This window comes from Rattus rattus, chromosome 2, assembly GCF_011064425.1.
Source record: "Rattus rattus isolate New Zealand chromosome 2, Rrattus_CSIRO_v1, whole genome shotgun sequence".
Classification (NCBI taxonomy): Eukaryota; Metazoa; Chordata; class Mammalia; order Rodentia; family Muridae; genus Rattus; species Rattus rattus.
In genome coordinates this window covers 78,586,437-78,609,033 of record NC_046155.1, presented here as the reverse complement: position 1 = coordinate 78,609,033, position 22,597 = coordinate 78,586,437, and the positions used below count along the sequence as shown (strand labels likewise).

The window sequence follows — 22,597 nt, the reverse complement described above, 5'->3', positions numbered from 1 at the left end:
CTATGACCGGCTGTTAAGTGTCACAGCTCTATTTGACGTCCAGTGATAGTAGTGATGTGTTCTTAGTATGTTCTGTATGATCAGACTTGGGTGCTGAATTTTTAATGTGTATTAAATTGGTTTGGTCTTTTTTCCATTGATATATTTTAGCCGTTATTTTAGTGTGTGTGTATGTGGGGGGGCTAGAGTGGAGTAAGTTTGTCTTTGTGTATGTGTGCACAGGTGTCATGACATCCGTGTGGAGGTCAGAGACAACATGTGAACGTGAGTTCCCTCCTTCCACCACAGAGAGCCCGGGGATCAAACAGGTTGCCGACACGGTCAGCACCCTCTTGCCAGCCTTGTTCTAATCTTACGAAACGAGTTGCTTTTGCAGACAACGGTCACAGTAATGCTATGAAGTAGTATGTTATCTCCCCCGTTCTACAGATTGGCAGCAGGAGCTCAGAAAGCTGGAGGACATGGCCACAGCTTAGAGTTGAGGCTCTTTTCTAGTTCTCTTGGCTATAGCTCATGGGCCTTCTAGGGCTGGCCTGGTTCTGGCACTCTGTAGTCGGACCTGGGCTCAGGACCTGTCTGTCTCACTGTGGGCTTACATTTCCTCCGTAGATCAAGTAGCCTGTGCGCATCCCGACATCTGCCAGAGAGTCTGTAGCAACCCCTCTGGCTGTTCAGACATCGCATATCCCAAACTTGTGCTGGAACTTTTGCCCACAGGTAATGTCCCCTCACCCCTATACTCAGCCCCCTGGACCACCCAGAAAGAAGGATACTGTCTGGGTGCTAATCTGAGGTATAGCTGAGATGGAGAGCTATGGGCACCCCAAAGGCCAGAATTTGGCAGAACCACAAAGTTTCGTCTGACTGTGCCAATAGAATGTCTACCTCCTCAGAGCTGAGCCATCAGGATCAGTTAGCTTTGGGCCTGGGTAATAGGGTCAAAAGGAAAGACAGAAGCTGCCATCAGAAAGCCCAAGGCCTATAGACCTCCCTTCTGCCCCCCAGGACTCCGTGGGCTCATGATGGCTGTGATGGTGGCGGCTCTCATGTCCTCCCTCACCTCCATCTTTAACAGTGCCAGCACCATCTTCACCATGGACCTGTGGAACCACATCCGGCCACGGGCATCTGAAAGGGAGCTCATGATTGTGGGCAGGTAAGGCTTTATAGGGTAGGACTCTGGGCAGTGAAATGTCCAGATACTGAGGAAAGAGGGGAGCGAGCTCATGACCAGGCAAAGTCAGAGTACCCAAGCTGCCTGGGTCTCAATTACTGCTGCTGAGAAGGACCTCGGCCGGAGTCACTTATTCAAGAGATGTCCTGTGAACGCCCCTTGTGCTCCAGTATTAGAACAGTACTCTGATATTATATTCCAGTATTTAAAAATAATCCTGTAGTATCAGCACACAGCACTGAAAGGTCTGCATCTGCTGGCCTAATGCTAGATGTGGAGAATCGAACAGCTAAGGCCTCGATGAGTGTTCTGACTGGGAATCAGGAGACCTAGATCCAGAGGAGAAGCAGCAATCTGGATTGGGACCTGGGGGGCGGGGACAGTAGGAGGTCTGGGTAAGGCAGTGGGGTGTTCTGAAGCTAGGGCAGGGATAATTTCTATTCCAAGTCTCTTTCAAGTCCTGATGTCCAGGAGGAGAGCAGAAAGGAGCACTGTGATAATGTGACATCGAGTGGGCACAGATAGGCTGCTCCCTGAAGCTCTGCCACTTAGGAGGAGGCATGTCGAGGGCTGCCTCAGCCATGGCTCAGGGAAAGAGTCCTTAGCCTTGACCCCAAATGCTGACCCATTACAGAAGAGCCAGATGCACTGGACTTGATCACTTCAAAAGCCACCATTAAAGAGATGTAAAGACTAGCCACAGCCCGGAGAAAATGCTTGCAAGCCACCTTACATGCCTAAGAACTTGAAATCTAGAAAATACGAAGCCCTCTTAGAACATAGTGTGACCAACTGCCAAAACAGCTGAATAGGCATTTCAACAAGGAAGATGGAGAAATGGCTACGAGCCTGCAACAAAACGCTTAGCATCATTTACTACACGAGACACCACTTCTCCCCACTAGAATGCCAGTAACAGCCAGGCATGGCAGTGCATGCCTGTCTATCACCCCAGTGCTTGGAAAGCTGATGCAGGAAGATAGGATTCTTGTGCAGTACAGATGAGACTGGATGATTCCATTAAAAACAGCCTATGGTTCCTTATTATGTTAAGCATAAACTTCCCACGTCACTTAAAGGTTTGTATTCTTAGGTATAAGCGCAAATGTCCAGAGACCACAATTGTATACATTTATAAACTTATAAATATATAAAATTCAGATGTTTATACAAGTAGTTTACAGTAGCAAAGGGGCAGGGGATGATTCTGCTGTCATCAGCTGGCGAAGGACAAGCAAAGCGAGAGAATGGCGTGTTCATGGCACATGCTTTTCCATCACAATATCCTGATGGTGATTATGTGAATGGGCTGGTAAGATAGCCCAACAAATAAAGGACACTTAACTACCAAGCTTGATGACCTGAGTTTGATGCCCAGGCACCCATGGTGGAAGAAGAAAGCTAATTCCTATAAGTTTTCTGACCTCCACATGAGGGCCATGCACCCTGAATGACCCCTACAAAATAAATGTTTTACAGATTTATTTATTTAGTGTGTATGACTGTTTTGCCTGCATGTATGTTTGTGTACTGTGTGTGTGCCTCATGCCCTTGAAAGCCAGAATAGGACACTGGATCCCCTAGAACTGTAGTTACAGACAGTTGTGAGCTGCTATGTGAGAGCTGGGACTTGAACCCAGGTCCTCTGGAAGGGCAGCCGGCGCTTTTAACCACTGAACCATCTCGCTAGCCCTAATGTTTTTGGTTTTTGTTTGTTTTATTTTGTTTTAATCAATGCAACATCCTGAGGAGTTAAAACACACTTGTAAATCCAGCCCTTGGGAGGCCTTCAAGGTTTAGCTTGGGCGTGTGCTGTCTCTGTCTCTGAAGAGGATGAAATATGGATGTGTGTTAACCCTTAGGTGGACCTCAGAGACCCTGGCACAGCTGAGGCAGCAGCTGAAGGGCAGAGGGCACTTGTAGGAACTCCAGGGAAGGGAAACATGGAGGGAGCAGGAATAAACTGTAAATGGGGGAGGGGATGTTTTGCCTGTGCTGTGTTGATGATATTCTGCAAATTCAGCAAAGGATACTTTGTTGTACTCTTTGGGGAGGGGATGGGGAACAGGTTTCTTGCCTTGCAGATCTCACAGCTCAGTGAAGCTGCATAAGGAAGGTAGGAAAGTGGGTGTTCAGAGGGAGACAGGCACGCTCCCCTCTCTCCTCACAGGGTGTTTGTGTTAGCACTGGTGCTGGTCTCCATCCTCTGGATCCCCGTTGTGCAGGCCAGCCAGGGAGGTCAACTTTTCATCTACATCCAGTCTATCAGCTCTTACCTGCAGCCACCTGTGGCCGTGGTCTTTATTATGGGATGTTTCTGGAAGCGAACCAATGAGAAGGTAAACCTGAACTGGCTACACAACCCCCGGGGTGCTATCCATAAGCACTGGGAGAAATGATGGGGAGTGGTCTGGCAGGGACCTGTGTGGGCTAGCCTTGTCACCAGGGAGAGCAAACCCTGTGTGGGAAGCCACGGGAAAGGTGCCACCAGGCCATGAAAAGCCTGGATAGGTGTCCGCAGAAGTGTCTCCTGGGTTTGATTTTTCTTTTTTGAGTCAGGGCTTTACTATGTGGCATATTTCTATTTCTGTGTTAAACTATCCTGACAAAAACCTTAGGGGAGAACTGAGCTTGTCTTTCCAGGTCAGAGTCCATTATTATGGCACAGTTAAGGTAGCGAGGACTTGATGCAGGTGGTCATATCAGCTCCAGTCAAAAGTAGGGAGGATGACGCCTGTGCTCTGTGTCCAGTCAGCTCCCCTGCTCTAACACAGCTCAGAGCCCCAGACCAGGGAACAGTGCTGCCCTTTCAGGCTGAGCCTTCCTACATTAAGACAATCCTTCCACTGACAGGCCCACAGACAAGCCTGGTCTAGACAGTCCCTCCCCGAGCCCCCCTTCACAGGTGACCCTATGTCAAGTTTACAAAAGAAACCACCACGCTCAGGTTGGCCTCATCAGGTTTTCCCTCACACGTCCCCTGAGTGTGGGGGTTACAGGCATTCACCACCGCACTTGGCTTCGTGACACACTCTTGGCATTGACGGGGAAACCAAGTTAGAAGGGAATGTGTGTAATCAGTTCATTACCGTTGGGCATCTGCACCTGTGCGCTCAATCAGACCCAATCAATGGCAGGATAAAAATATTTGCAAGGAAAAAAAATCTGTGTCCCTACTGAGCAAGCACAGACATTTTTCTGATGTTATCATATAAATGATACAGTATGGCAGCTACTTACATGGTATTCACATTGTGTGCTGGTGTTACACATAACCTGAAGATGATTTAACGTGCTTAAGTGGATACGCATAGGCCATGTTCAAACGCTGTAACATCCTATACAGGGGATTTGAGCATCTGAGAAGTTTGTTATCTAAGGGCCTAGAATTGATCCTTCAGGATACTAAAGGCTGACAGTATTTGGAGGACTTGGACAGGTCCATAACTCCACACCTTTGCAATACAGTGAGCATCACAAGAAAGACAAGCTCTTGAGATGGCTTCTTGAACTTTTGGTGACCTTGGCATCCCTAAGGTGGCTTTCCTTTGGTTCACAGGGTGCCTTCTCAGGCCTGATCTTGGGCTTGCTGCTAGGATTGGTCAGGCTGATCCTGGACTTTGTCTACGTGCAGCCTCGGTGTGACCAGCCCGATGACCGCCCAGCTGTGGTGAAGGATGTCCACTACCTCTACTTCTCCATGATTCTGTCGTCTACCACCCTCATCACGGTGTTCACTGTGAGCTGGTTCACAGAGACACCCTCCAAAGAGATGGTACATTTGGGCTGACAGACCTAGCCTCTGAGACTCATCAAAAGAACAGAACACGGACTCCAGGCTTAAGCAAGACGATTGAAATATTCGGAAAGTCTGGAGTAGGGCTTTAGGAACAGTGATGCAGAACTCAGAAAAGGTCATGACTCCATTTTCTGATTCTGCTTCAATTCATACATCCATGGGGAGCCAGGGAGTTTCTAGGGCCATGGAACTTTTTTTTTTTTCTTAGAACTGCCATTGTGTAAAGTCACAAACATTCCTGGTTCTTAGCAGTTCTTGTCAGCTCAGGTGTAACCTTGTCCTTGTCCTTGCAATGTCTGAGTGGAAGGGCCGCTGTGGCTCAGAGGGCTATAGCCTAGAAGTAGGACAGTTAGATACAAGGAAAGGAGGGCTGTCAGAAGACAGGGGAGCAAGCGCAAGGTATGGTTGTTGGTTCTGAGGAATTGGGGGAACTGGTGCTGCTTGGAGGACACGATGAACACTGTCCAACGGAAAGCCAAGGTGGGTGCAGGAAAAAATAAGGAAATATGGCGGCTTCCACCGTGTCTCATGGTCGTCTCCGCTTCTTAGGTCAGCCGCCTGACTTGGTTTACTCGTCATGAGCCTGTGGCCCAGAAGGACTCAGTGCCACCAGAAAACCCCCTGTCTCTAACCATTTCTCAGAATGGGACTACAGAGGCCACAGTCACCAGCATCCAGTTGGAGTCAGTTCAAGAAGCTACGACCAAAGCCCACAGTGGTGAGTTGCCTCTGGTCTCAGCTGTAGAGGAACTTAAGCATTGTATGTTCAGGGGGATTCTGCCAGATCACCATCTAGAAAGGGGGAAGGTTATGAATTTCAGCATCCCCTGGCTCCAATGCCTGGCTTTCCCCACCAACTAGAGGAGACTCTTCAGAGATGCACTAACGCAAACCCAGAGCTCACGGAGACTCCGTGTAATCCCACACGGTAGGCTGGAGCACTACAGCAGTCCTCAAATCACTGATTTCAGTTGAACTCCATTTATAAAATGTGAGTTAATGTTTTAAAATTTGGAGATTTCATATGAGAGCCTTTATTTCCATCTCATGAACAATGGGAAAACCTGGTGACAAAAGGCCTTCATATTTATGTGGCAAAGTTATCTCTCGGGATATGAAGATTCAGGTTGTCATTTAAAAAAGTCATGGATACTAACTTATGTCAGCTCAAGGTAAAAACCTCCAAAGATCCCCCTACCCCCACCCTTGGACTTTCTTTTTCTTCCAGTGCTAGGGATTGAACCAAGGGCCTTATGCATGCTCAGCCTAGAAAGTGAGAAACCCCAGGTCACATGTTTGAAAAACTAGGTGGGTGTTGTGGTCTAGGAGTCATCTCACAACCACACAAACACTGATCTTAGTCAGACCGGGATAGTTTATCAAGTACACACTCCAGGACCGAGTGATCAGGCTGTGGTACAGACCTGGGAGTTGAACCATGACACTGAATTACAATCTTACAGTGCTTTTAAGCCTAAAATTCACAAACATCTATGCCCAAGTTATTTCCCCAGTCAGCATTTAGGGATAGGGGATTTCCTTAGGAACGTGTCTTTGTTATACACTTACCCTGATCCCATTGGTTGGGGTGTTCAACTGTGGCAGGGGACTGGCTTGTTTAATATCCATGACCTAACTTGTCTACCAGGATGGGACTTGTCGAACATCCATGCCTTAAATTGCCAACCAGGATGTCAGTTACCTACACACCTGTCTCTTTCTGCCAAGTGGGAACTTAAACTTTACTTGACCCCTACCAAAATGGAAGCCTTATTCCAAATAGTTTCTTATACTGGTACAGGTGTCTCTCTTAGGTTGGGGTCTATCCCAGGGGTAGCTTACAAAAGCAAATACCACAAAAGCTTATATACAGGAAGTGCTGTTGGTTGGTTGGTTTGGGTCCAAGTTTATTGTGACTAACTACACAAAGCAGGCCTAACTGACTTCTGTTGTGATTGGTTTCCAAGAGCGCAGAATATAAGAGAATATGCGATCAACTTGGGCATGAGAAGGTTTCTTAATAACAGCAGTAACGACATATAAGAAACTTTCCCTATGACATTAGTAACACGAAAAAGTGGCAGGCTAGCCAAGTAATGGTTTACCTAGGCCTTAACATTTAACCTAGGGAGGCCTTAACATTCTATCTAGGCCTTAACAGTGAGCATATGTCTTTGTAGAAGTGAAGCCACTGTTATCATATTCAGTGTATAGACTGGCTTCCCTGAGTCAGGTGGATCAGGTCTGGACTTCTGTATGCTGCTGGGTGTGTAGCCTGAGTGTCACACAGACAAACGGCACTCCCTCAAAGTGCCCAAAATCATTCATCTTCCTGGAAGGCACTGTGATACAGAGTGGGAACAGAGCTGGACCATAAGCCCAACGGCCACTACTTACCAGCTATGTGGCTTTGCTAAGTTAGGGTAAGCCTTGATCTTTTTCATCTGAAGACATGATAATCTTCCAGACGTGAGGTACCAACAGATATAGCTATTCCTCGGTGCCTGAGAGAAACTGACCCCAGAACCCATAGGGGTGCTGAAATGTATGAATGCTCAAGCCCTTGGTATAAAAATGGCAAAGTAGAGGCTGGGAAGGCAGCTTTCAGTAAAGTACTTGCCCTGCAAGCGTGAAGACCTGGATTTGGTCCCCAGGAGGGAAAGCAGTAGGGACATGGTGGCTCCTGGAACACAGAGCCAGAGTATCACTGGGCCAGCAGCCTGACGTACTCAGGGAGTCCCAGGCCAGTGGAAGACTGTCTATAAAAAGACAACTCCTGAAGAATGGTGCCTAAGGCTGTTGTCTGGCTTGCACACAGGCCCACACATGTGCACACACAAATGCCACAGGACCTGCATATAACCTATGTACACCCTCATGCATACTCGAACGCAGTTCTAGATTATCCAGAACACCCCATCCAATGTCAGTGCTGCAGAAGTAGTCACTACGCTGTATTATTATTTAGGGAGGAATGATGGGAAAAATCTGTACTTCTCTGAATATTCCTGATTCATGTTTAGTTAAACCATCGAATATGGAAGGTCTTCCAGAAGAACATGAGTTCTGTATCTCACCTCATGGACTATGTAGTTGATCCTCTTCCTCTTAGGGAGAGTCGGCTCCCTGTGACCTTCCTCTCTTTCTAGACGGCGTGTCCCCCAAACAGTCCAAGGTGCTGAAGGCCATCCTGTGGCTCTGTGGGATGGAAAAAGACAAGGATGAGCCCCTAAGCAAAGTGGAGCCTGTCATAGTTTCCTTGGAGGAAAATCCCTTGGTGAAAACCCTGCTTGACGTCAACTGCATTGTGTGCATCAGCTGCGCCATCTTCCTCTGGGGATACTTTGCGTAACTCAGGGTGAGCCAGGAAACGATAATAAAGCTGTGTTTACCTTCACGCTTCGGAGGTGCTGCTGACGAGCCAAGAAGCATCTTCTTCCTAAAAGGAATGGGTGGGTGGCCCTGGAGCTTTCCTCCCTGTGGTACTCCTTCCTGCTAAGAGTCTGTGGGAAGCAGGCTTGTGCAGGTGCAGTGCCCTGAAACCTCACATATGTGAAAGTCAGAGGCAGTGGGGTGATGGCACACGCCTACAACCCGAGTTGCCTCTGAATTAGGGGACTGCAATGAGGCCAGCTTGGGCTACCTAGCAAGACTCTGACACACACACACATGCACATGCACAGAGTAAGAGTTAGAATGAGAGAGAAACAGAGGAGAGAGAGAGAGAGAGAGAGAGAGAGAGAGAGAGAGAAGGAGGGGAGGAGGAGAAAGAGGAGGAGGGAGGGAGGGAAAGAGAAAAGGAGAGAGGCGCTGAAGCACGGTGTGGTGGCCTACAGCTGTAATCCCAATACCTGGGAGGTGGAAGCAGAGGGCCAAGAATTCTGGGTCAAGGCCAGCTTGCCTGGGCTACATGAAACCCTGCCTCAAAATATAATAAGAAAAAATAAGAAATGAGGACCTGAGATAACTGTGTGCACTTTGCCAATTCTAGGTTAGTGGCTGAAGAGATGGCTCAGAAATTAGGAGCCCTTGATGCTTCTGCAGGGACCTTTCAAGTCCTCCTATAAATGGGCCATTCTTGTGTGTGTGTGTGTGTGTGTGTGTGTGTGTGTGTGTGTGTGTTTATTGGATATTTTTATTCACATTTCAAATGTTATTCCCTTTCCCGGTTTCCCATCCATAAGCTCCCTATCCCATTCCCTCCCCTTTTTCTGTGAGGGTGTTCCCCCTCCCCAACCATCCTGCTTTCCTGCCTCCCTGCTTTGACATTCCCCTACAATGGGGGGTCCAGCCTTGGCAGGACCAAGGGCTTCTCCTCCCATTGGTGCCCAACAAGGCCTTCCTCTGCTACATATGCGGCTGGAGCCATAGGTCTGTCCATGTGTACTCTTTTTTTTTTTTTTTAAGTTTTTTTCTTTTTTTTTTTCGGAGCTGGGGACCGAACCCAGGGCCTTGCGCTTCCTAGGCAAGCGCTCTACCACTGAGCTAAATCCCCCAACCCCCATGTGTACTCTTTAGTGGTAGTGGTTTAGTCCCTGGGAGCCCTGGCTAGTTGGTATTGTTGTTTTTATGGGGTGGCCAGACCCTTCAGCTCCTTCAATCCTTTCTCTAACTCCTCCAATGGTGAGTCCATTCTCAGTTCAATGGTTTGCTGCTAGCATTTTTTTGCCTCTGTATTTGCCATGCTCTGGCTGAGCCTTTCAGGGGACAGCTATATGAGGCTCCTGTCAGCAGGCACTTCTTGGCTTCATCAATATTGTCTAGGTTTGGTGGCTGTGTTTATATGGACTAAATCCCCAGGTGGGACAGGCTCTGAATGGCCATTCCTTCAGTCTCTGCTCCAAACTTTGTCTCTATATCTCCTCCTAGGAATATTTTTGTTCCCCCTTTAAGAAGGACTGAAGCATCCATGTGTTGGTCGTCCTTCTTCTTGAGATTCATGTAGTCTGTGGATTGTATCTTGGGTAATTCGAGCTTTTGGGCTAATATCCACTCATCAGTAAGTGCATACCATGTGTGTTTTTCTATGATTGGGTTACCTCACTTAGGATGATATTTTCTAGTTCCACCCATTAGCCTATGAATTTCATGAAGCTATTGGTTTTGATAGCTGAGTAGTACTCCATTGTGTAGATGTACCACATTTTCTGTATCCATTCCTCTGTTGAAGGACATTTGGGTTCTCTCCAGCTTCTGGCTATTATAAATAAGGCTGTTATGAACATAGTGAAGCATGTGTCCTTGTTATATGTTGGAGCATCATTGGGTATATGCCCAGGAGTGGTATCGCTGGGTCCTCAGGTAGTATTATGTCCAATTTTCTGAGGAACCTCCAGACTGATTTCCAGAGTGGTTGTATCAGCTTGCAATCCCACCAACAATGAAGGAGTGTTTCTCTTTCTCCATATCCTTGCCAGTATCTGTTGTCACCTGAGTTTTAGATCTGAGCCATTCTGACTGGTGTGAGGTGCAATATCAGGGTTGTTTTGATTTGCATTTCCCTGATGACTAAAGATGTTAACATTTCTTTAGGTACTTCTCAGCCATTCAATATTTCTCAACTGAGAATTCTTTGTTTAGCTCTGTGCCCTACTTTTTAATAGTGTTACTTGGCTCTCTGGAATATAACTTCTTAGTTCTTTGTATATATTGGATATTAGCCCTCTATCAGATGTAGGATTGATAAAGAGCTTTTCCCAATTTGTTGGTTGCCATTTTGTCCTAGTGACAGTGTCCTTTGCCATACAGAAGCTTTGTAATTTTTTGATGTCCCATTTGTTGATTCTTGATCTTAGAGCATAAGCCAGGTATTTTGTTCAGGAAATTTTCCCCAGTGCCCATGTGTTCGAGGCTCTTCCCCACTTTCTCTTCTATTAGTTTGAGTGTATCTGGTTTTATGTGGAGGTCCTTGATCCACTTGGAATTAAGCTTTGTACAGGGCAATTAGAATGGATCGATTTGCATTCTTCTACATGCTGACCTCCAGTTGAACCAATACCATTTGTTGAAAATGCTATATTTTTTCCCACTGGATGGTTTTAGCTCCTTTGTCAAAGATCAAGTGACTATAGGTATGTGGGTTCATTTCTGGGTCTTCAATTCTATTCCATTGACCCACCTGCCTGTCTCTGTACCAATATCGTACAGTTTTTATCACTATTGCTCTGTAATACAACTTGAAGTCAGGGATGGTGATTCCCCTAGAAGTTCTTTTATTGTTGAGGGTAGTTTTCACTATCCTGGGTTTTTTGTTATTCCAAGTGAATTTGCAAATTGCTTTCTAACTCTATGAAGAATTGAGTTGGAATTTTGATGGGGATTGCATTGAATCTGTAGATTGCTTTTGGCAAAACAGTCATTTTTTATTGTATTAATTCTGCCAATCCATGAGCATGGGAGGTCTTTCCATCTTCTGAGATCTTCAATTTCTTTCTTCAGAGACTTGAAGTTCTTATTGTACAGATCTTTCATTCGCTTGGTTAGAGTCACACTGAGGTATTTTATGTTATTTGTGACTAGTATGAAGGATGTCATTTCCCTAATTTCTTTCTCAGCCTGTTTATCTTTTGAGTAGATGAAGGCTACTGATTTGTTTGAGTTAATTTTATACTCAGCCACTTTGCTGACGTTGTTTATCAGGCTTAGTAGTTCTCTGGTGGAACTTTTGGAGTCACTTAAGTATACTATCATATCATCTGCAAATAGTGATATTTTGACTTCTTCCTTTCCAATTTGTATCCCTTTGACCTCCTTTTGTTGCCTGATTGCTCTGGCTAGGACTTTGAGTACTATGTTGAATAAATAGGGAGAGAATGGACAGCCTTGTCTAGTCCCTGATTTTAATGGGGTTGCTTCAGGTTTCTTTCCATTTAGTTTGACGTTGGCTACTGGTTTGCTGTATATTGCTTTTACTACGTTAAAGGCACGGGCCTTGAATTCCTGATCTTTCAAAGACTTTTAACATGAAGAGGTGCTAAATTTTGTCAAGTGCTTTCTTAGCATCTAATGAGATGTTTTTTATTTTGAGTTTGTTTACGTAGTGGATTATGTTGATGGATTTCTGTATATTGAACCATTCCTGCATCTCTGGGATGAAGCCTACTTGATCATGAAGGGTGATCATTTTGATGTGTTCTTGGATTCAGTTTGCGAGAATTTTATTGACTATTTTTGTGTCAATATAGGAAAGTAGTCTGAAATTCTCTTTCTTTGTTGGGTCTTTGTGTGGTTTAAGTATAAGTGTAATTGCAGCTTCATAGAAGGAATTGGGTAGTGCTCCTTCTGTTTCTATTTTGTGTAATAGTTTAGACAGTATTAATATAAGGTCTTCTATGAAGGTCTGATAGAATTCTGCACTAAACCCATCTATCTGGTCCTGGGCTTTTTTTGTTGGGAGACTTTTAATAACTGCTTCTATTTCTTTAGGAACCATAGGACTGTTTAGATGGCTTATCTGATCCTGATTTAACTTTGGTACCTGGTATCTGTCTAGAAAATTGTCCATTTCATCCAGATTTTTCAGTTTTATTGAATATAGGCTTTTGGGGTAGGATCTGATGATTTTTTTGATATGTCTCCCTTTTCATTTTTGATTTTGTTAATTTGGATACTGTTTCTGTGCCCTCTGGTTAGTCTGGCTAAGGGTTTATCTATCTTGTTGACTTTCTCAAAGAACCAGCTCCTGGTTTTGTTGATTCTTTGTATAGTTCTTTTTGTTTCTACAGTTGATTTCAGCCCTGAGTTTGATTATTTCTTGCCATCTACTCCTCCTGGGTGTATTTGCTTCTTTTTGTTCTAGAGCTTTTAGGTGTGCTGTCAAGCTGCTAATGTATGCCCTCTCCAATTTCTTTTTGGAGGCACTCAGAGCTACGAATTTTCCTCTTAGCACTGCTTTCATTGTGTTTCATAAGTTTTGGTATGCTGTGCCTTCAATTTCATTAAATTTTAAAAAGTCTTTAATTTCTTTCTTTATTTCTTCCTTAACCAAGTTATCAGCTTGGTTCTTCCTTAACCAAGTTGTTCAACTTCCATGTATATATAGGCTTTTTGTCATTTGTGTTGTTATTGAAGACCAGCCTTAGTCCATGGTGATCTGATAGGATGCATGGGATTATTTCAATCTTCTTGTATCTGTTGAGGCCTGTTTTGTGACCAATTATATGGTCAATTCTGGAGAAGGTACCATGAGGTTGAAAAGAAGGTATATATATTTTTTAAGGATGAAATGTTCTATAAATATCTGTTAAATCCATTTGGTTCATAACTTCTGTTAGTTCCTCTATGTCTTTGTTTAGTTTTTGTTTCCATGATCTGTCCATTGGTGAGAGTGGGGTGTTGAAATCTCCCACTATTATTGTGTGAGGTGCAATGTGTGCTTTGAGCTTTAGTAAGGTCTCTTTTATGAGTGTAGGTGCCCTTGCATTTGGAGCATAGATATTGAGGATTGAGAGTTCATCTCGGTGGATTTTTCCTTTGATGGATATAAAGTGTCCTTCCTTGTCTTTTTTGATAATTTTTGGTTGAAAGTCGATTTTGTTTAATATTAGAATGGCTACCGCAGCTTGTTTCTTTGGACCATTTGCTTGGAAAGTTGTTTTCTAGCCTTTTACTCTGAGGTAGTGTCTGTCTTTGTCACTGAGGTGTGTTCCTTGTATGTAGCAAAATCCTGGGTCCTCTTTACGTATCCAGTCTGTTAGTCTGTCTTTTTACTGGGGAATTTAGTCCATTGATGTTAAGAGATATTAAGGAATAGTGATTGTTGTTTCCTGTTATTTTTGTTGTTAGAGGTAGGATTATGTATGTGTGTTTCTCTTCCTTTGGTTTCATTGCATGGAGATTACTTTCTTGCTTTTTTTAGGGTACAGTTTCTTTCCTTGTGTTGGAGTTTTCCATCTATTATCCTTTGTATGGCTGGATTTGTAGAAAGATATTGGGCAAATTTGGTTTTGTCATGGAATATCTTGGTTTCTCTATCTATATTAATTGAGAGTTTTGCTGGATATAGTAGCCTGGACTGGCATTTGTGTTCTCTTAGTGTCTGTATGACATCCGTCCAGGATCTTACAGCTTTCCTAGACTCTGGTTAGAAGTTCTGGTTTAATTCTGATAGAATTTATGTTACTTGACCTTTTTCCTTTACTGCTTTTAATATTCTGTCTTTGTTTTGTGCATTTGTTGTTTTGACTATTATGTGACTGGAGGAATTTCTTTTCTGGTCCGATCTATTTGGAGTTCTGTAGGCTTCTTGTATGTTTATGGGCATCTCTTTCTTTAGGTTAGGGAAATTTTCTTCTATAATTTTGTTGAAGATATTTACTGGCCCTTTAAGTTGGGAGTCTTCACTCTTTTCTATACCTATTATCCTTAGGTTTCATCTTCTCATTGTGTTCTGGATTTCCTAGATATTTTGGGTTAGGAGCTTTTTACCTTTTATATTACCTTTGATGGTTGTGTCAATGTTTTTTATGGTATCTTCTGCCCCTGAGATTCTCTCTTCAATCTCTTGTATTCTGTTGGTGATGCTTGTGTCTATGACTCCTGATCTCTTTCCTAGGTTTTCTATCTCCAGGGTAGTCTCCCCTTGTGCTTTCTTTATTGTTTCTATTTCCATATTTAAATCCTGGATGGTTTTGTTCAATTCCTTCACCTGTTTCTTTGTGTCTTCCTGTAATTCTTAAAGGGATTTTTGCATTTCCTCTTTAAGAGCTTCTACTTGTTTACCTATGTTGTCCTGTATTTCTTTAAGGGAGTTATTTATGTCCTTCTTAAAGTCCTCCATCATGATGATAAAATGTGATGTTAAGTCCAAATCTTGCTTTTATGGTGTATTGGGGTATCTAGTATTTGCTTTGCTGGGAGAACTGGGCTCTGATGATGCCAAGTAGTCTTGGTTTCTGTTGCTTAGGTTCCTGAGCTTGCCTCTTGCCATCAGGTTGTCTCTGGTCCTAGCTTGTCTTGCTGTCTCTGACAGTGGCTTGACCCTCCTGTAGGCCTGTGTGACAGCACTCCTGTAGACCTGTTTTCTTTCAGCTGGATCTGGTTACAGAGAGCTTGTCACTGGGTCAGCTCCCAGCTCCAGGCACAAGCAGAAACTGGAAGGGTCTTGTCCCAGATTGCTCCTGGGTTTTGTGTCCTGAGGCCTTCAGGTGTGTTGCTTGGAGCAGAAGAGTTGGTCTTACCTCTGCTCTTAGGTGTGTTAGTGCTCCTGGTGACTGGCTTTCAGCTCTGGGCACAGGCAGAAACTGGAAGGGTCCTGCCCCTGATTGCTCCTAGGTTCCTGTGCCCAGAGGGCACAGAGGGCACTAGGCAGATTCCTCTTGGGCTGGGAATGTATCTAACTGGGTCATTCTTAACAGTCAGCTCTCTAGTCTGAGAAGGGCTCAGAATCAGGCAGCAGACCATGCTACTTCTGCCTTGCAGGAAAACTAGCCACTGTCTACTCTTCACTGTCCTTAACTTGGTCCAATGTCAGCATGAGTTCTCCTAATGGGGTCTTCCAGTCTCACCTCCCCCCAGGTCCAATTTCTTCTACAACATAGGTTTGCAGAGATCTAAAATACAAACCTTCTCTCCTTCACTCTTCAGCTCACTCTCCTTGGGAAAGTTTATCAATCCTTACAGGCCTCCATGTCCAGCTCCTTCTAACCTTGCCAGCCTCCTCAGTGCTGGTTGTTGCCTCCAGCTGTAGCTCTACCACTTCTCCTCAGCACCTTTTGGGTTGTTTTTGTTGAGATAACGTCTTACTGTGTGGCTCTGTCTCACTTGGAACTTGCTTTGTACACCAGGCTGACCCTGAACTTAGATCTGCCTGTCTCTGCTTCTCAGGCCTAGTAGTTTCTAAAGATTTATTTTTATGTGTATGAATGTTTTACCTTGTGTATGTTTGTGTACCACTGAGGAGGCCAAGAAGGCCTCAGAACCATCTTTTCCACCAAGAACTGGATTTCCAGATGGTTGTTGGCAGCCATGTGAGCACCAGGAACTTATCCTAGGTACTCTGAGAAAGAAGAGAATGCTCTTAACCCAGAACCACCCTCTGCTCAGGTCTTATTCCCTACCGATGCCATCTTCCTCTAACCCCACCTCTCACCGACAGCACCCCCACTGACTCCATCCCAATCACTGCCTCTCAGATTCCTGCCCTGTTGATTCTATCTCCCAACTCAAGCTCCACCTCCCACTCTAGCCTCATTTCCCTCGTTCTGCCTCACAATTACACTTGCAATCATCCCTTCTCCATGGACCGTCCACTTGAGCTCTGAGCTCCCTACGGTACGGACATCCCCATGTTCTCTTGCTGCTCCCTACCCTAAATGTTCATTTCTGCTGTTCATGTTAGTTCCTCAGAGTGTAAGCAGGGATATGTGGAAGAGTAAGCCAGCAACATCCGCCTGAAGGACAACATGAATTTTAATTCCCTGACTTCAATTCTAAGGGTCTTTTGCATGAAAAATGTTTTTATGTGAAGTGTCAATCCATGTTTGTTTTTCTGTACAAGTATTTGTGTGCAGAGCACTCTGATCCAGGCAGAAAGAATGGAAATAAGCCTGAGGAGGTGTTCTCCTTATCGAGTAACCTTTTGAGTGTTGCCTATGATGAGCTTTTAACATACCTATGGATGGAACTGAAGTCAGTGATCCTGGTTCTCTTCCCTTGCATGTGGGCAGAACTCATGACCTTCATGTAACTCACAGAACATGGGTGATGGTCATAGATGTCATTGTAACGTGTAATGATTAGATTATATATGACTCTCTTGAGTTGAGGACACAGTTTAGTTTGGTAAAATGCTTGACCTTAGCTTGAGCCCCAGAACTTGAATAAAAGGCCAGACACAGGTAAGCACTTACAATCCTAGTTCTAGGATAGTGTGACAAGTAGATTCCCAGGGCTCACTGGCCAGCCAGCCAGCCAGCCAGCCAGCCAGCCAGCCAGCCTATCCTCTTCAGAAAGCTTCAGGCCAATGAGAGAGACCTTGTCTTAAGAACCAAGGTAGACAGATCCTAAGGAACATGAGAGCTATCTTCTGGTCTTCAGGCCCACACTCACCTGTATACACACAAAACATTAGGTATTGAAAAAAAGATCACTGGTTTGGAGGAATGGAACAGCAGTTAAGAACACTTGTGCTTGCAGGACCAGTTTTGGTTCCCAGAATCCACATGGTGGCTCACATCTGTAACTCCAGATCCAGTGGACGCAATGCCCTCTTCTGACCTCTGTGGGCACCAGGTACACATGCAGGCAAAGCACTCACAGAATAAATAAAATCTAAATTAAAAAAGTATGAGATAGTCTTGTTAGTTGACTCACCACGGGACCTTTCTGGCTAGCTTGACCTTTCTCAGCAGCCACTGAGCTGACATAAAATAAGGGACTACTGCAGAGTCCAGGAACTGTCACCTCCAAATGATGGCCAGAAGCAGGCAGGGCCTCAGACCTTGTGGCCACAAACACACAGAAATGGAGTTTGACAACTTGGATCTTCCTTTCCCAATACAGACTCCAGATGAAATCACAGCCCCTACCTGACCTTTGGTGTAGCCCTGTGAGATCCTAGCAGAGATCCTAGCTGAGCTTTCTCTAGCCCCTGACCCACAGAAGTTGTGAAGTGTGTGATCACTTGTGAGAGAACCATCGTTGACAGGCATAGGTGTGATGGTGAACAGTGGAGTGGCTGGGAGTGGAAGGAAGTGTTTGCCTGATGGCTCTGTGGGGTGCACAGGCCATGGCTGCTGAAGAAGCAGTCAGCTTCCTCAGACTACCTAGTCTGAGGCTTTTGGTTGGCTCTAAGTGAAACAACCCAGCAAACTTTATGCAAAGCACCAATAAACAAACAAAACAAAACAATTTACTGTGAGAACATAGTATAGGAAATACAAAAGAGCCTCAAGATGTATGGAGACTTTTTTTTTTTTTAACTTGAGTATTTCTTTTTTTTTTTTTTTTTTTTTTTTGAGCTGGGGACGAACCCAGGGCCTTGCGCTTGCTAGGCAAGCGCTCTACCACTGAGCCAAATCCCCAACCAACTTGAGTATTTCTTATTTACATTTCGAGTGTTATTCCCTTTCCCGGTTTACGGGCCAATATCCTCCTAACCTCTCTCCTTCTTTATGGGTGTTCCCCTCCCCATCCTCCCCCCATTGCCGCCCTCCCCCAACAGTCTAGTTCACTGGGGTTCAGTCTTAGCAGGACCCAGGGCTTCCCCTTCCACTGGTGCTCTTACTAGGATATTCATTGCTACCTATGAGGTCAGAGTCCAGGGTCAGTCCATGTATAGTCTTTAGGTAGTGGCTTAGTCCTGGAAGCTCTGGTTGCTTGGCATTGTTGTTCATATGGGGTCTCAAGCCCCTTCAAGCTCTTCCAGTTCTTTCTCTGATTCCTTCAGCAGGGGTCCTGTTCTCAGTTCAGTGGTTTGCTGCTGGCATTCGCCTCTGTATTTGCTGTATTATGGCTGTGTCTCTCAGGAGAGATCTACATCCGGCTCCTGCCGGCCTGCACTTCTTTGCTTCATCCATCTTGTCTAATTGGGTGGCTGTATATGTATGGGCCACATGTGGGGCAGGCTCTGAATGGGTGTTCCTTCTGTCTCTGTTTTAATCTTTGCCTCTCTATTCCCTGCCAAGGGTATTCTTGTTCCCCTTTTAAAGGGTGAAGCATTCACATTTTGATCATCCGTCTTGAGTTTCATGTGTTCTAGGCATCTAGGGTAATTCAAGCATTTGGGCTAATAGCCACTTATCAATGAGTGCATACCATGTGTGTTTTTCTGTGATTGGGTTACCTCACTCAGGATGATATTTTCCAGTTCAATCATTTGCCTACTGAATTTCATAAAGTCATTGTTTTGATAGCTGAGTAATAGTCCATTGTGTAGATGTACCACATTTTCTGTATCCATTCCTCTTGTTGAAGGGCATCTGGGTTCTTTCCAGCTTCTGGCTATTATAAATAAGGCTGCTATGAACATAGTGGAGCACGTGTCTTTTTTATATGTTGGGGCATCTTTTGGGTATATGCCCAAGGAAGGTATAGCTGGATCCTCAGGCAGTTCAATGTCCAATTTTCTGAGGAACCTCCAGACTGATTTCAAAATGGTTGTACCAGTCTGCAATCCCACCAACAATGGAGGAGTGTTCCTCTTTCTCCACATCCTCGCCAGCATTTGCTGTCACCTGAGTTTTGATCTTAGCCATTCTCACTGGTGTGAGGTGAAATCTCAGGGTTGTTTTGATTTGCATTTCCCTTATGACTAAAGATGTTGAACATTTCTTTAGGTGTTTCTCAGTCATTCGGCATTCCTCAGCTGTGAATTCTTTGTTTAGCTCTGAACCCCATTTTTTAATAGGGTTATTTGTCTCCCTGCGGTCTAACTTCTTGAGTTCTTTGTATATTTTGGATATAAGACCTCTATCTGTTGTAGGATTGCTAAAGATCTTTTCCCAATCTGTTGGTTGCCGTTTTGTCCTAACCACAGTGTCCTTTGCCTTACAGAAGCTTTGCAGTTTTATGAGATCCCATTTGTCGATTCTTGATCTTAGAGCATAAGGCATTGGTGTTTTGTTCAGGAAATTTTTTCCAGTGCCCATGTGTTCGAGATGCTGCCCTAGTTTTTCTTCTATTAGTTTGAGTGTATCTGGTTTGATGTGGAGGTCCTTGATCCACTTAGACTTAAACTTTGTACAGGGTGATAAGCATGGATTAATCTGCATTCTTCTACATGTTGACCTATATGGAGACTCTTGAAAGCCAAGCATGCACACCCCTACAGCTTTTGCACTGGTTCCAAGTTACAGACTTTCTTCCCAGGCTGGTTTTCTATGGCATGCATGGTAACTGTTGGCTGTCACTTAGCGCTCGTAAGCACTGTGCTAGGAGAGATGTCCCTGCCTCCTGGCTAAGGGGTTCAGAAGTGTACAGAGTTGTGTAAATCCACACTAGCCAGGGAAATAGTCTTGGGAATGTAGGCAGTTCATACTGTTTGGTTGCACCATGCCAAAACATTTCTCCTTTCCAGCTCCACCAGTGTTACACAAAAAAGTGGAAGCTACTGGTCTAGAAGCATCTGCCAGTGTCTGAGTGCTACCTGAAGACCGAATCTGAAAGTCTGTGCAGGCTCTAGTGTAAAGGGACAGGGTGGAGGCTCTATAGGATGGAGGGAATGTTGAGAACAAACCACATACAAGCAACCACGGAAGCTTTGTCTTAAGACCTTCAAATGACCTCACACTGGGAGGTGGAGCCCCAAGAAGAGGGATCTATTCCCACCAGTTCCAGGGAGCAGACCACACTAACCACTTCTAACGCTTGGGGGTACAATGTGCAGAGCAGTCAGGGGCCACCTCTTCACTGTGTGGGATCAAAAGCAGGTTCCTTGTAGAAGGCTAAGCAGGCATTGTCCTGGGGAGTGGGAAGAGGAATGGGTTGATGACCCTAGTGTTAATGTGTGGCCACAGAGCACTCTGACACACAGACCCAGAGCTTTTGAGAAACAGTGAAAAAGGGAGGGAAACCAGCTGAAAGGCAGATTCCAGAAGCATCTTTCTGGAGACCACCATCCTTCTGGATTGCCGATGATGTCATCATGATGTCAGGCAGGGGGAAAGCACTCTTGACACATGCAGTGTCACAAAGGGCTACCTGACAAGTCCTTAAGAAGGAAAGAGAACCAGGTGCCATACTTGGTTCTGCATTGAGTCTTGGACAAGGACTCCAGAGCTTAAGAGCTGGGCCACTCAGTGCCACACAAGCCTGGCCCTCAGTGAGGATGAGTAGCAGCTTCAGTTTCTTATTTTTTGACATCATGGAATCAAATTTTTCATTTGTTTTAAGGACTGGGCAGTCAAAATTTAGATAGGGTACCACACAGGCAAACAATGAGTTTGTTTAGTGTTAGCACCACTGACACCCGGCACATGGGGCAGGTGGGCACAGTGAGTATGTGCTCTCATCTCCAGCCCAGCCTCTCCTGAGTGACAGCGCTGGCATCACAGCGGGGCTATCTTCAGGCTGCAGGCACTGCCCATGCCTAACTCTCCAGAAAAGGGGTGCAGATCTAAGTAAGACTGCAGAGAAACTCTCCAGTTTGGTTCTGTAGTGAAAAACAAGGAAAGGGAGCCTTCAGCAGATACACATTTTAAACACTTATTTTTTTTTTTTTATAGTGAGAGAGGATGCGTCTAATCTTGTAGAGACTTGATGCCCCAGGAAAGGGGGATTCTGGGGTGTGTGTGTGTGAGGTGGGGAACAACCTTTCAGAGGCAAAGGGGAGGGAGATAGGGTGAAGAATTCTGGGAGGGGGGACAGAGAAGGGGGACATTTGAAATATAAACAATTTAAAAAAGCCCTAAAAGCAAAAGATTTAATTTTTTTATGTGTTTTCTCTGTATTCCTGTATGTGTATCACATGGGTGCTTGGTATTCAGAGGTCAGAAGAGGACCCTGGATCCCCTGGAAGTGGAGTTACAGATCATTGTGAACTATTATGTGGGTACTGGGAATTGAACCTAGGTCCTCTGCAAGAGGAACAAGTGCTCTTAACCTCTGAGCCATCTCTTTAGCCCTAAACATAAGTTTAAAAGGTGGGGGAGAATGTTTCCAGGTGCATGCATGCTTTCAGTGTAATTAACAAATTACATGTACTTTAAAAGTGCTTTGGAGGTACAGGGAACTTTGAGGGAAGAGAAATATTTGATCTTGCTTAGACGTGCATGTGTGTGCATAGATAACAACACACACACACACACACACACACACACACACACACACACACACACACACACACACACAGATATTTTTGGTCTATTTCCTGAGACAGCTGCAGCTCAGAGAAGCTTGGACTCATGATGCTCTTGCCTCAGCCTCCTGAGTGCTGGGATTCTAAGCAGACAGATACTGTGCCCACTCACAATGTCTTCAGGCAAAGGACATCACAGACTTCTAATGATCAAAGTCCCAGGCATCTACCAATGTCAGTGTCTACTTCTCTGTCATCTAGAAAAGCACCCTAGGTGGGCCACAGGGAGGAGGCACAAGAACAGCCGTCTAGACTGACAGCCTCACTTAGGTCCAATTCTGCTCCCCACATGGTTCTTACTCTCAGACAGCACAGGGGAACGCTCAGGTTACTGGAAGTCATAGTTCCTGATGCACACACACATAGCCCTGAAAGTCACTGGGAGTCAGCTTCACTGAGTCTAAGCCTTTCTGAACAGACCAGAAAGAGATATCACGACTGCAACCTGCCAAGAGGCCTTCACCATGGATGTTCCTTACAGGACCGGGCAGCTGTCACCGCTGTGCAGTCTTTCTGAGACATGGCCTCATAGAGTGTATGCTGGCCTCCACCTCCTTATGTTGTTAAGGATGACCTTAAACACCTGACTCTCTGCATCTCACACCACACCTGCTTCCCAACTCCCCAGTCCCAGAGACTTGCTATGTATCCCAGGCTGGTCTCAAACTCATAACCCTCTGCCTCCCAAGGGCTGAAACTATCGTGCTAGCATCTCTCTACTTCAAATTCCTATAGACACATACATAGGCGCGCGCACACACACACACACGCACGCACGCACACACAAATACACGTATATAACCAGAGTTTGCCTCCAAGAATTAGCAAG

At 45.1% G+C, this 22,597-nt stretch overlaps 1 protein-coding gene across 1 annotated transcript in view; it reads left to right on the top strand.

The window, feature by feature from the left end:
• Slc5a11 (solute carrier family 5 member 11) overlaps window positions 1–8,370 on the top strand; it is a 42,737-nt gene extending 34,367 nt beyond the window's left edge. The window contains exons 11-16 of the mRNA XM_032892711.1: window positions 610–717; window positions 1,006–1,156; window positions 3,345–3,513; window positions 4,734–4,949; window positions 5,523–5,691; window positions 8,123–8,370. Coding sequence (XP_032748602.1) covers window positions 610–717; window positions 1,006–1,156; window positions 3,345–3,513; window positions 4,734–4,949; window positions 5,523–5,691; window positions 8,123–8,325 — 1,016 coding nt within the window. The 3' untranslated portion in view covers window positions 8,326–8,370. The remainder of the gene's footprint in view (window positions 1–609; window positions 718–1,005; window positions 1,157–3,344; window positions 3,514–4,733; window positions 4,950–5,522; window positions 5,692–8,122) is intronic.
• The last annotated feature ends 14,227 nt before the right edge of the window (window positions 8,371–22,597 follow it).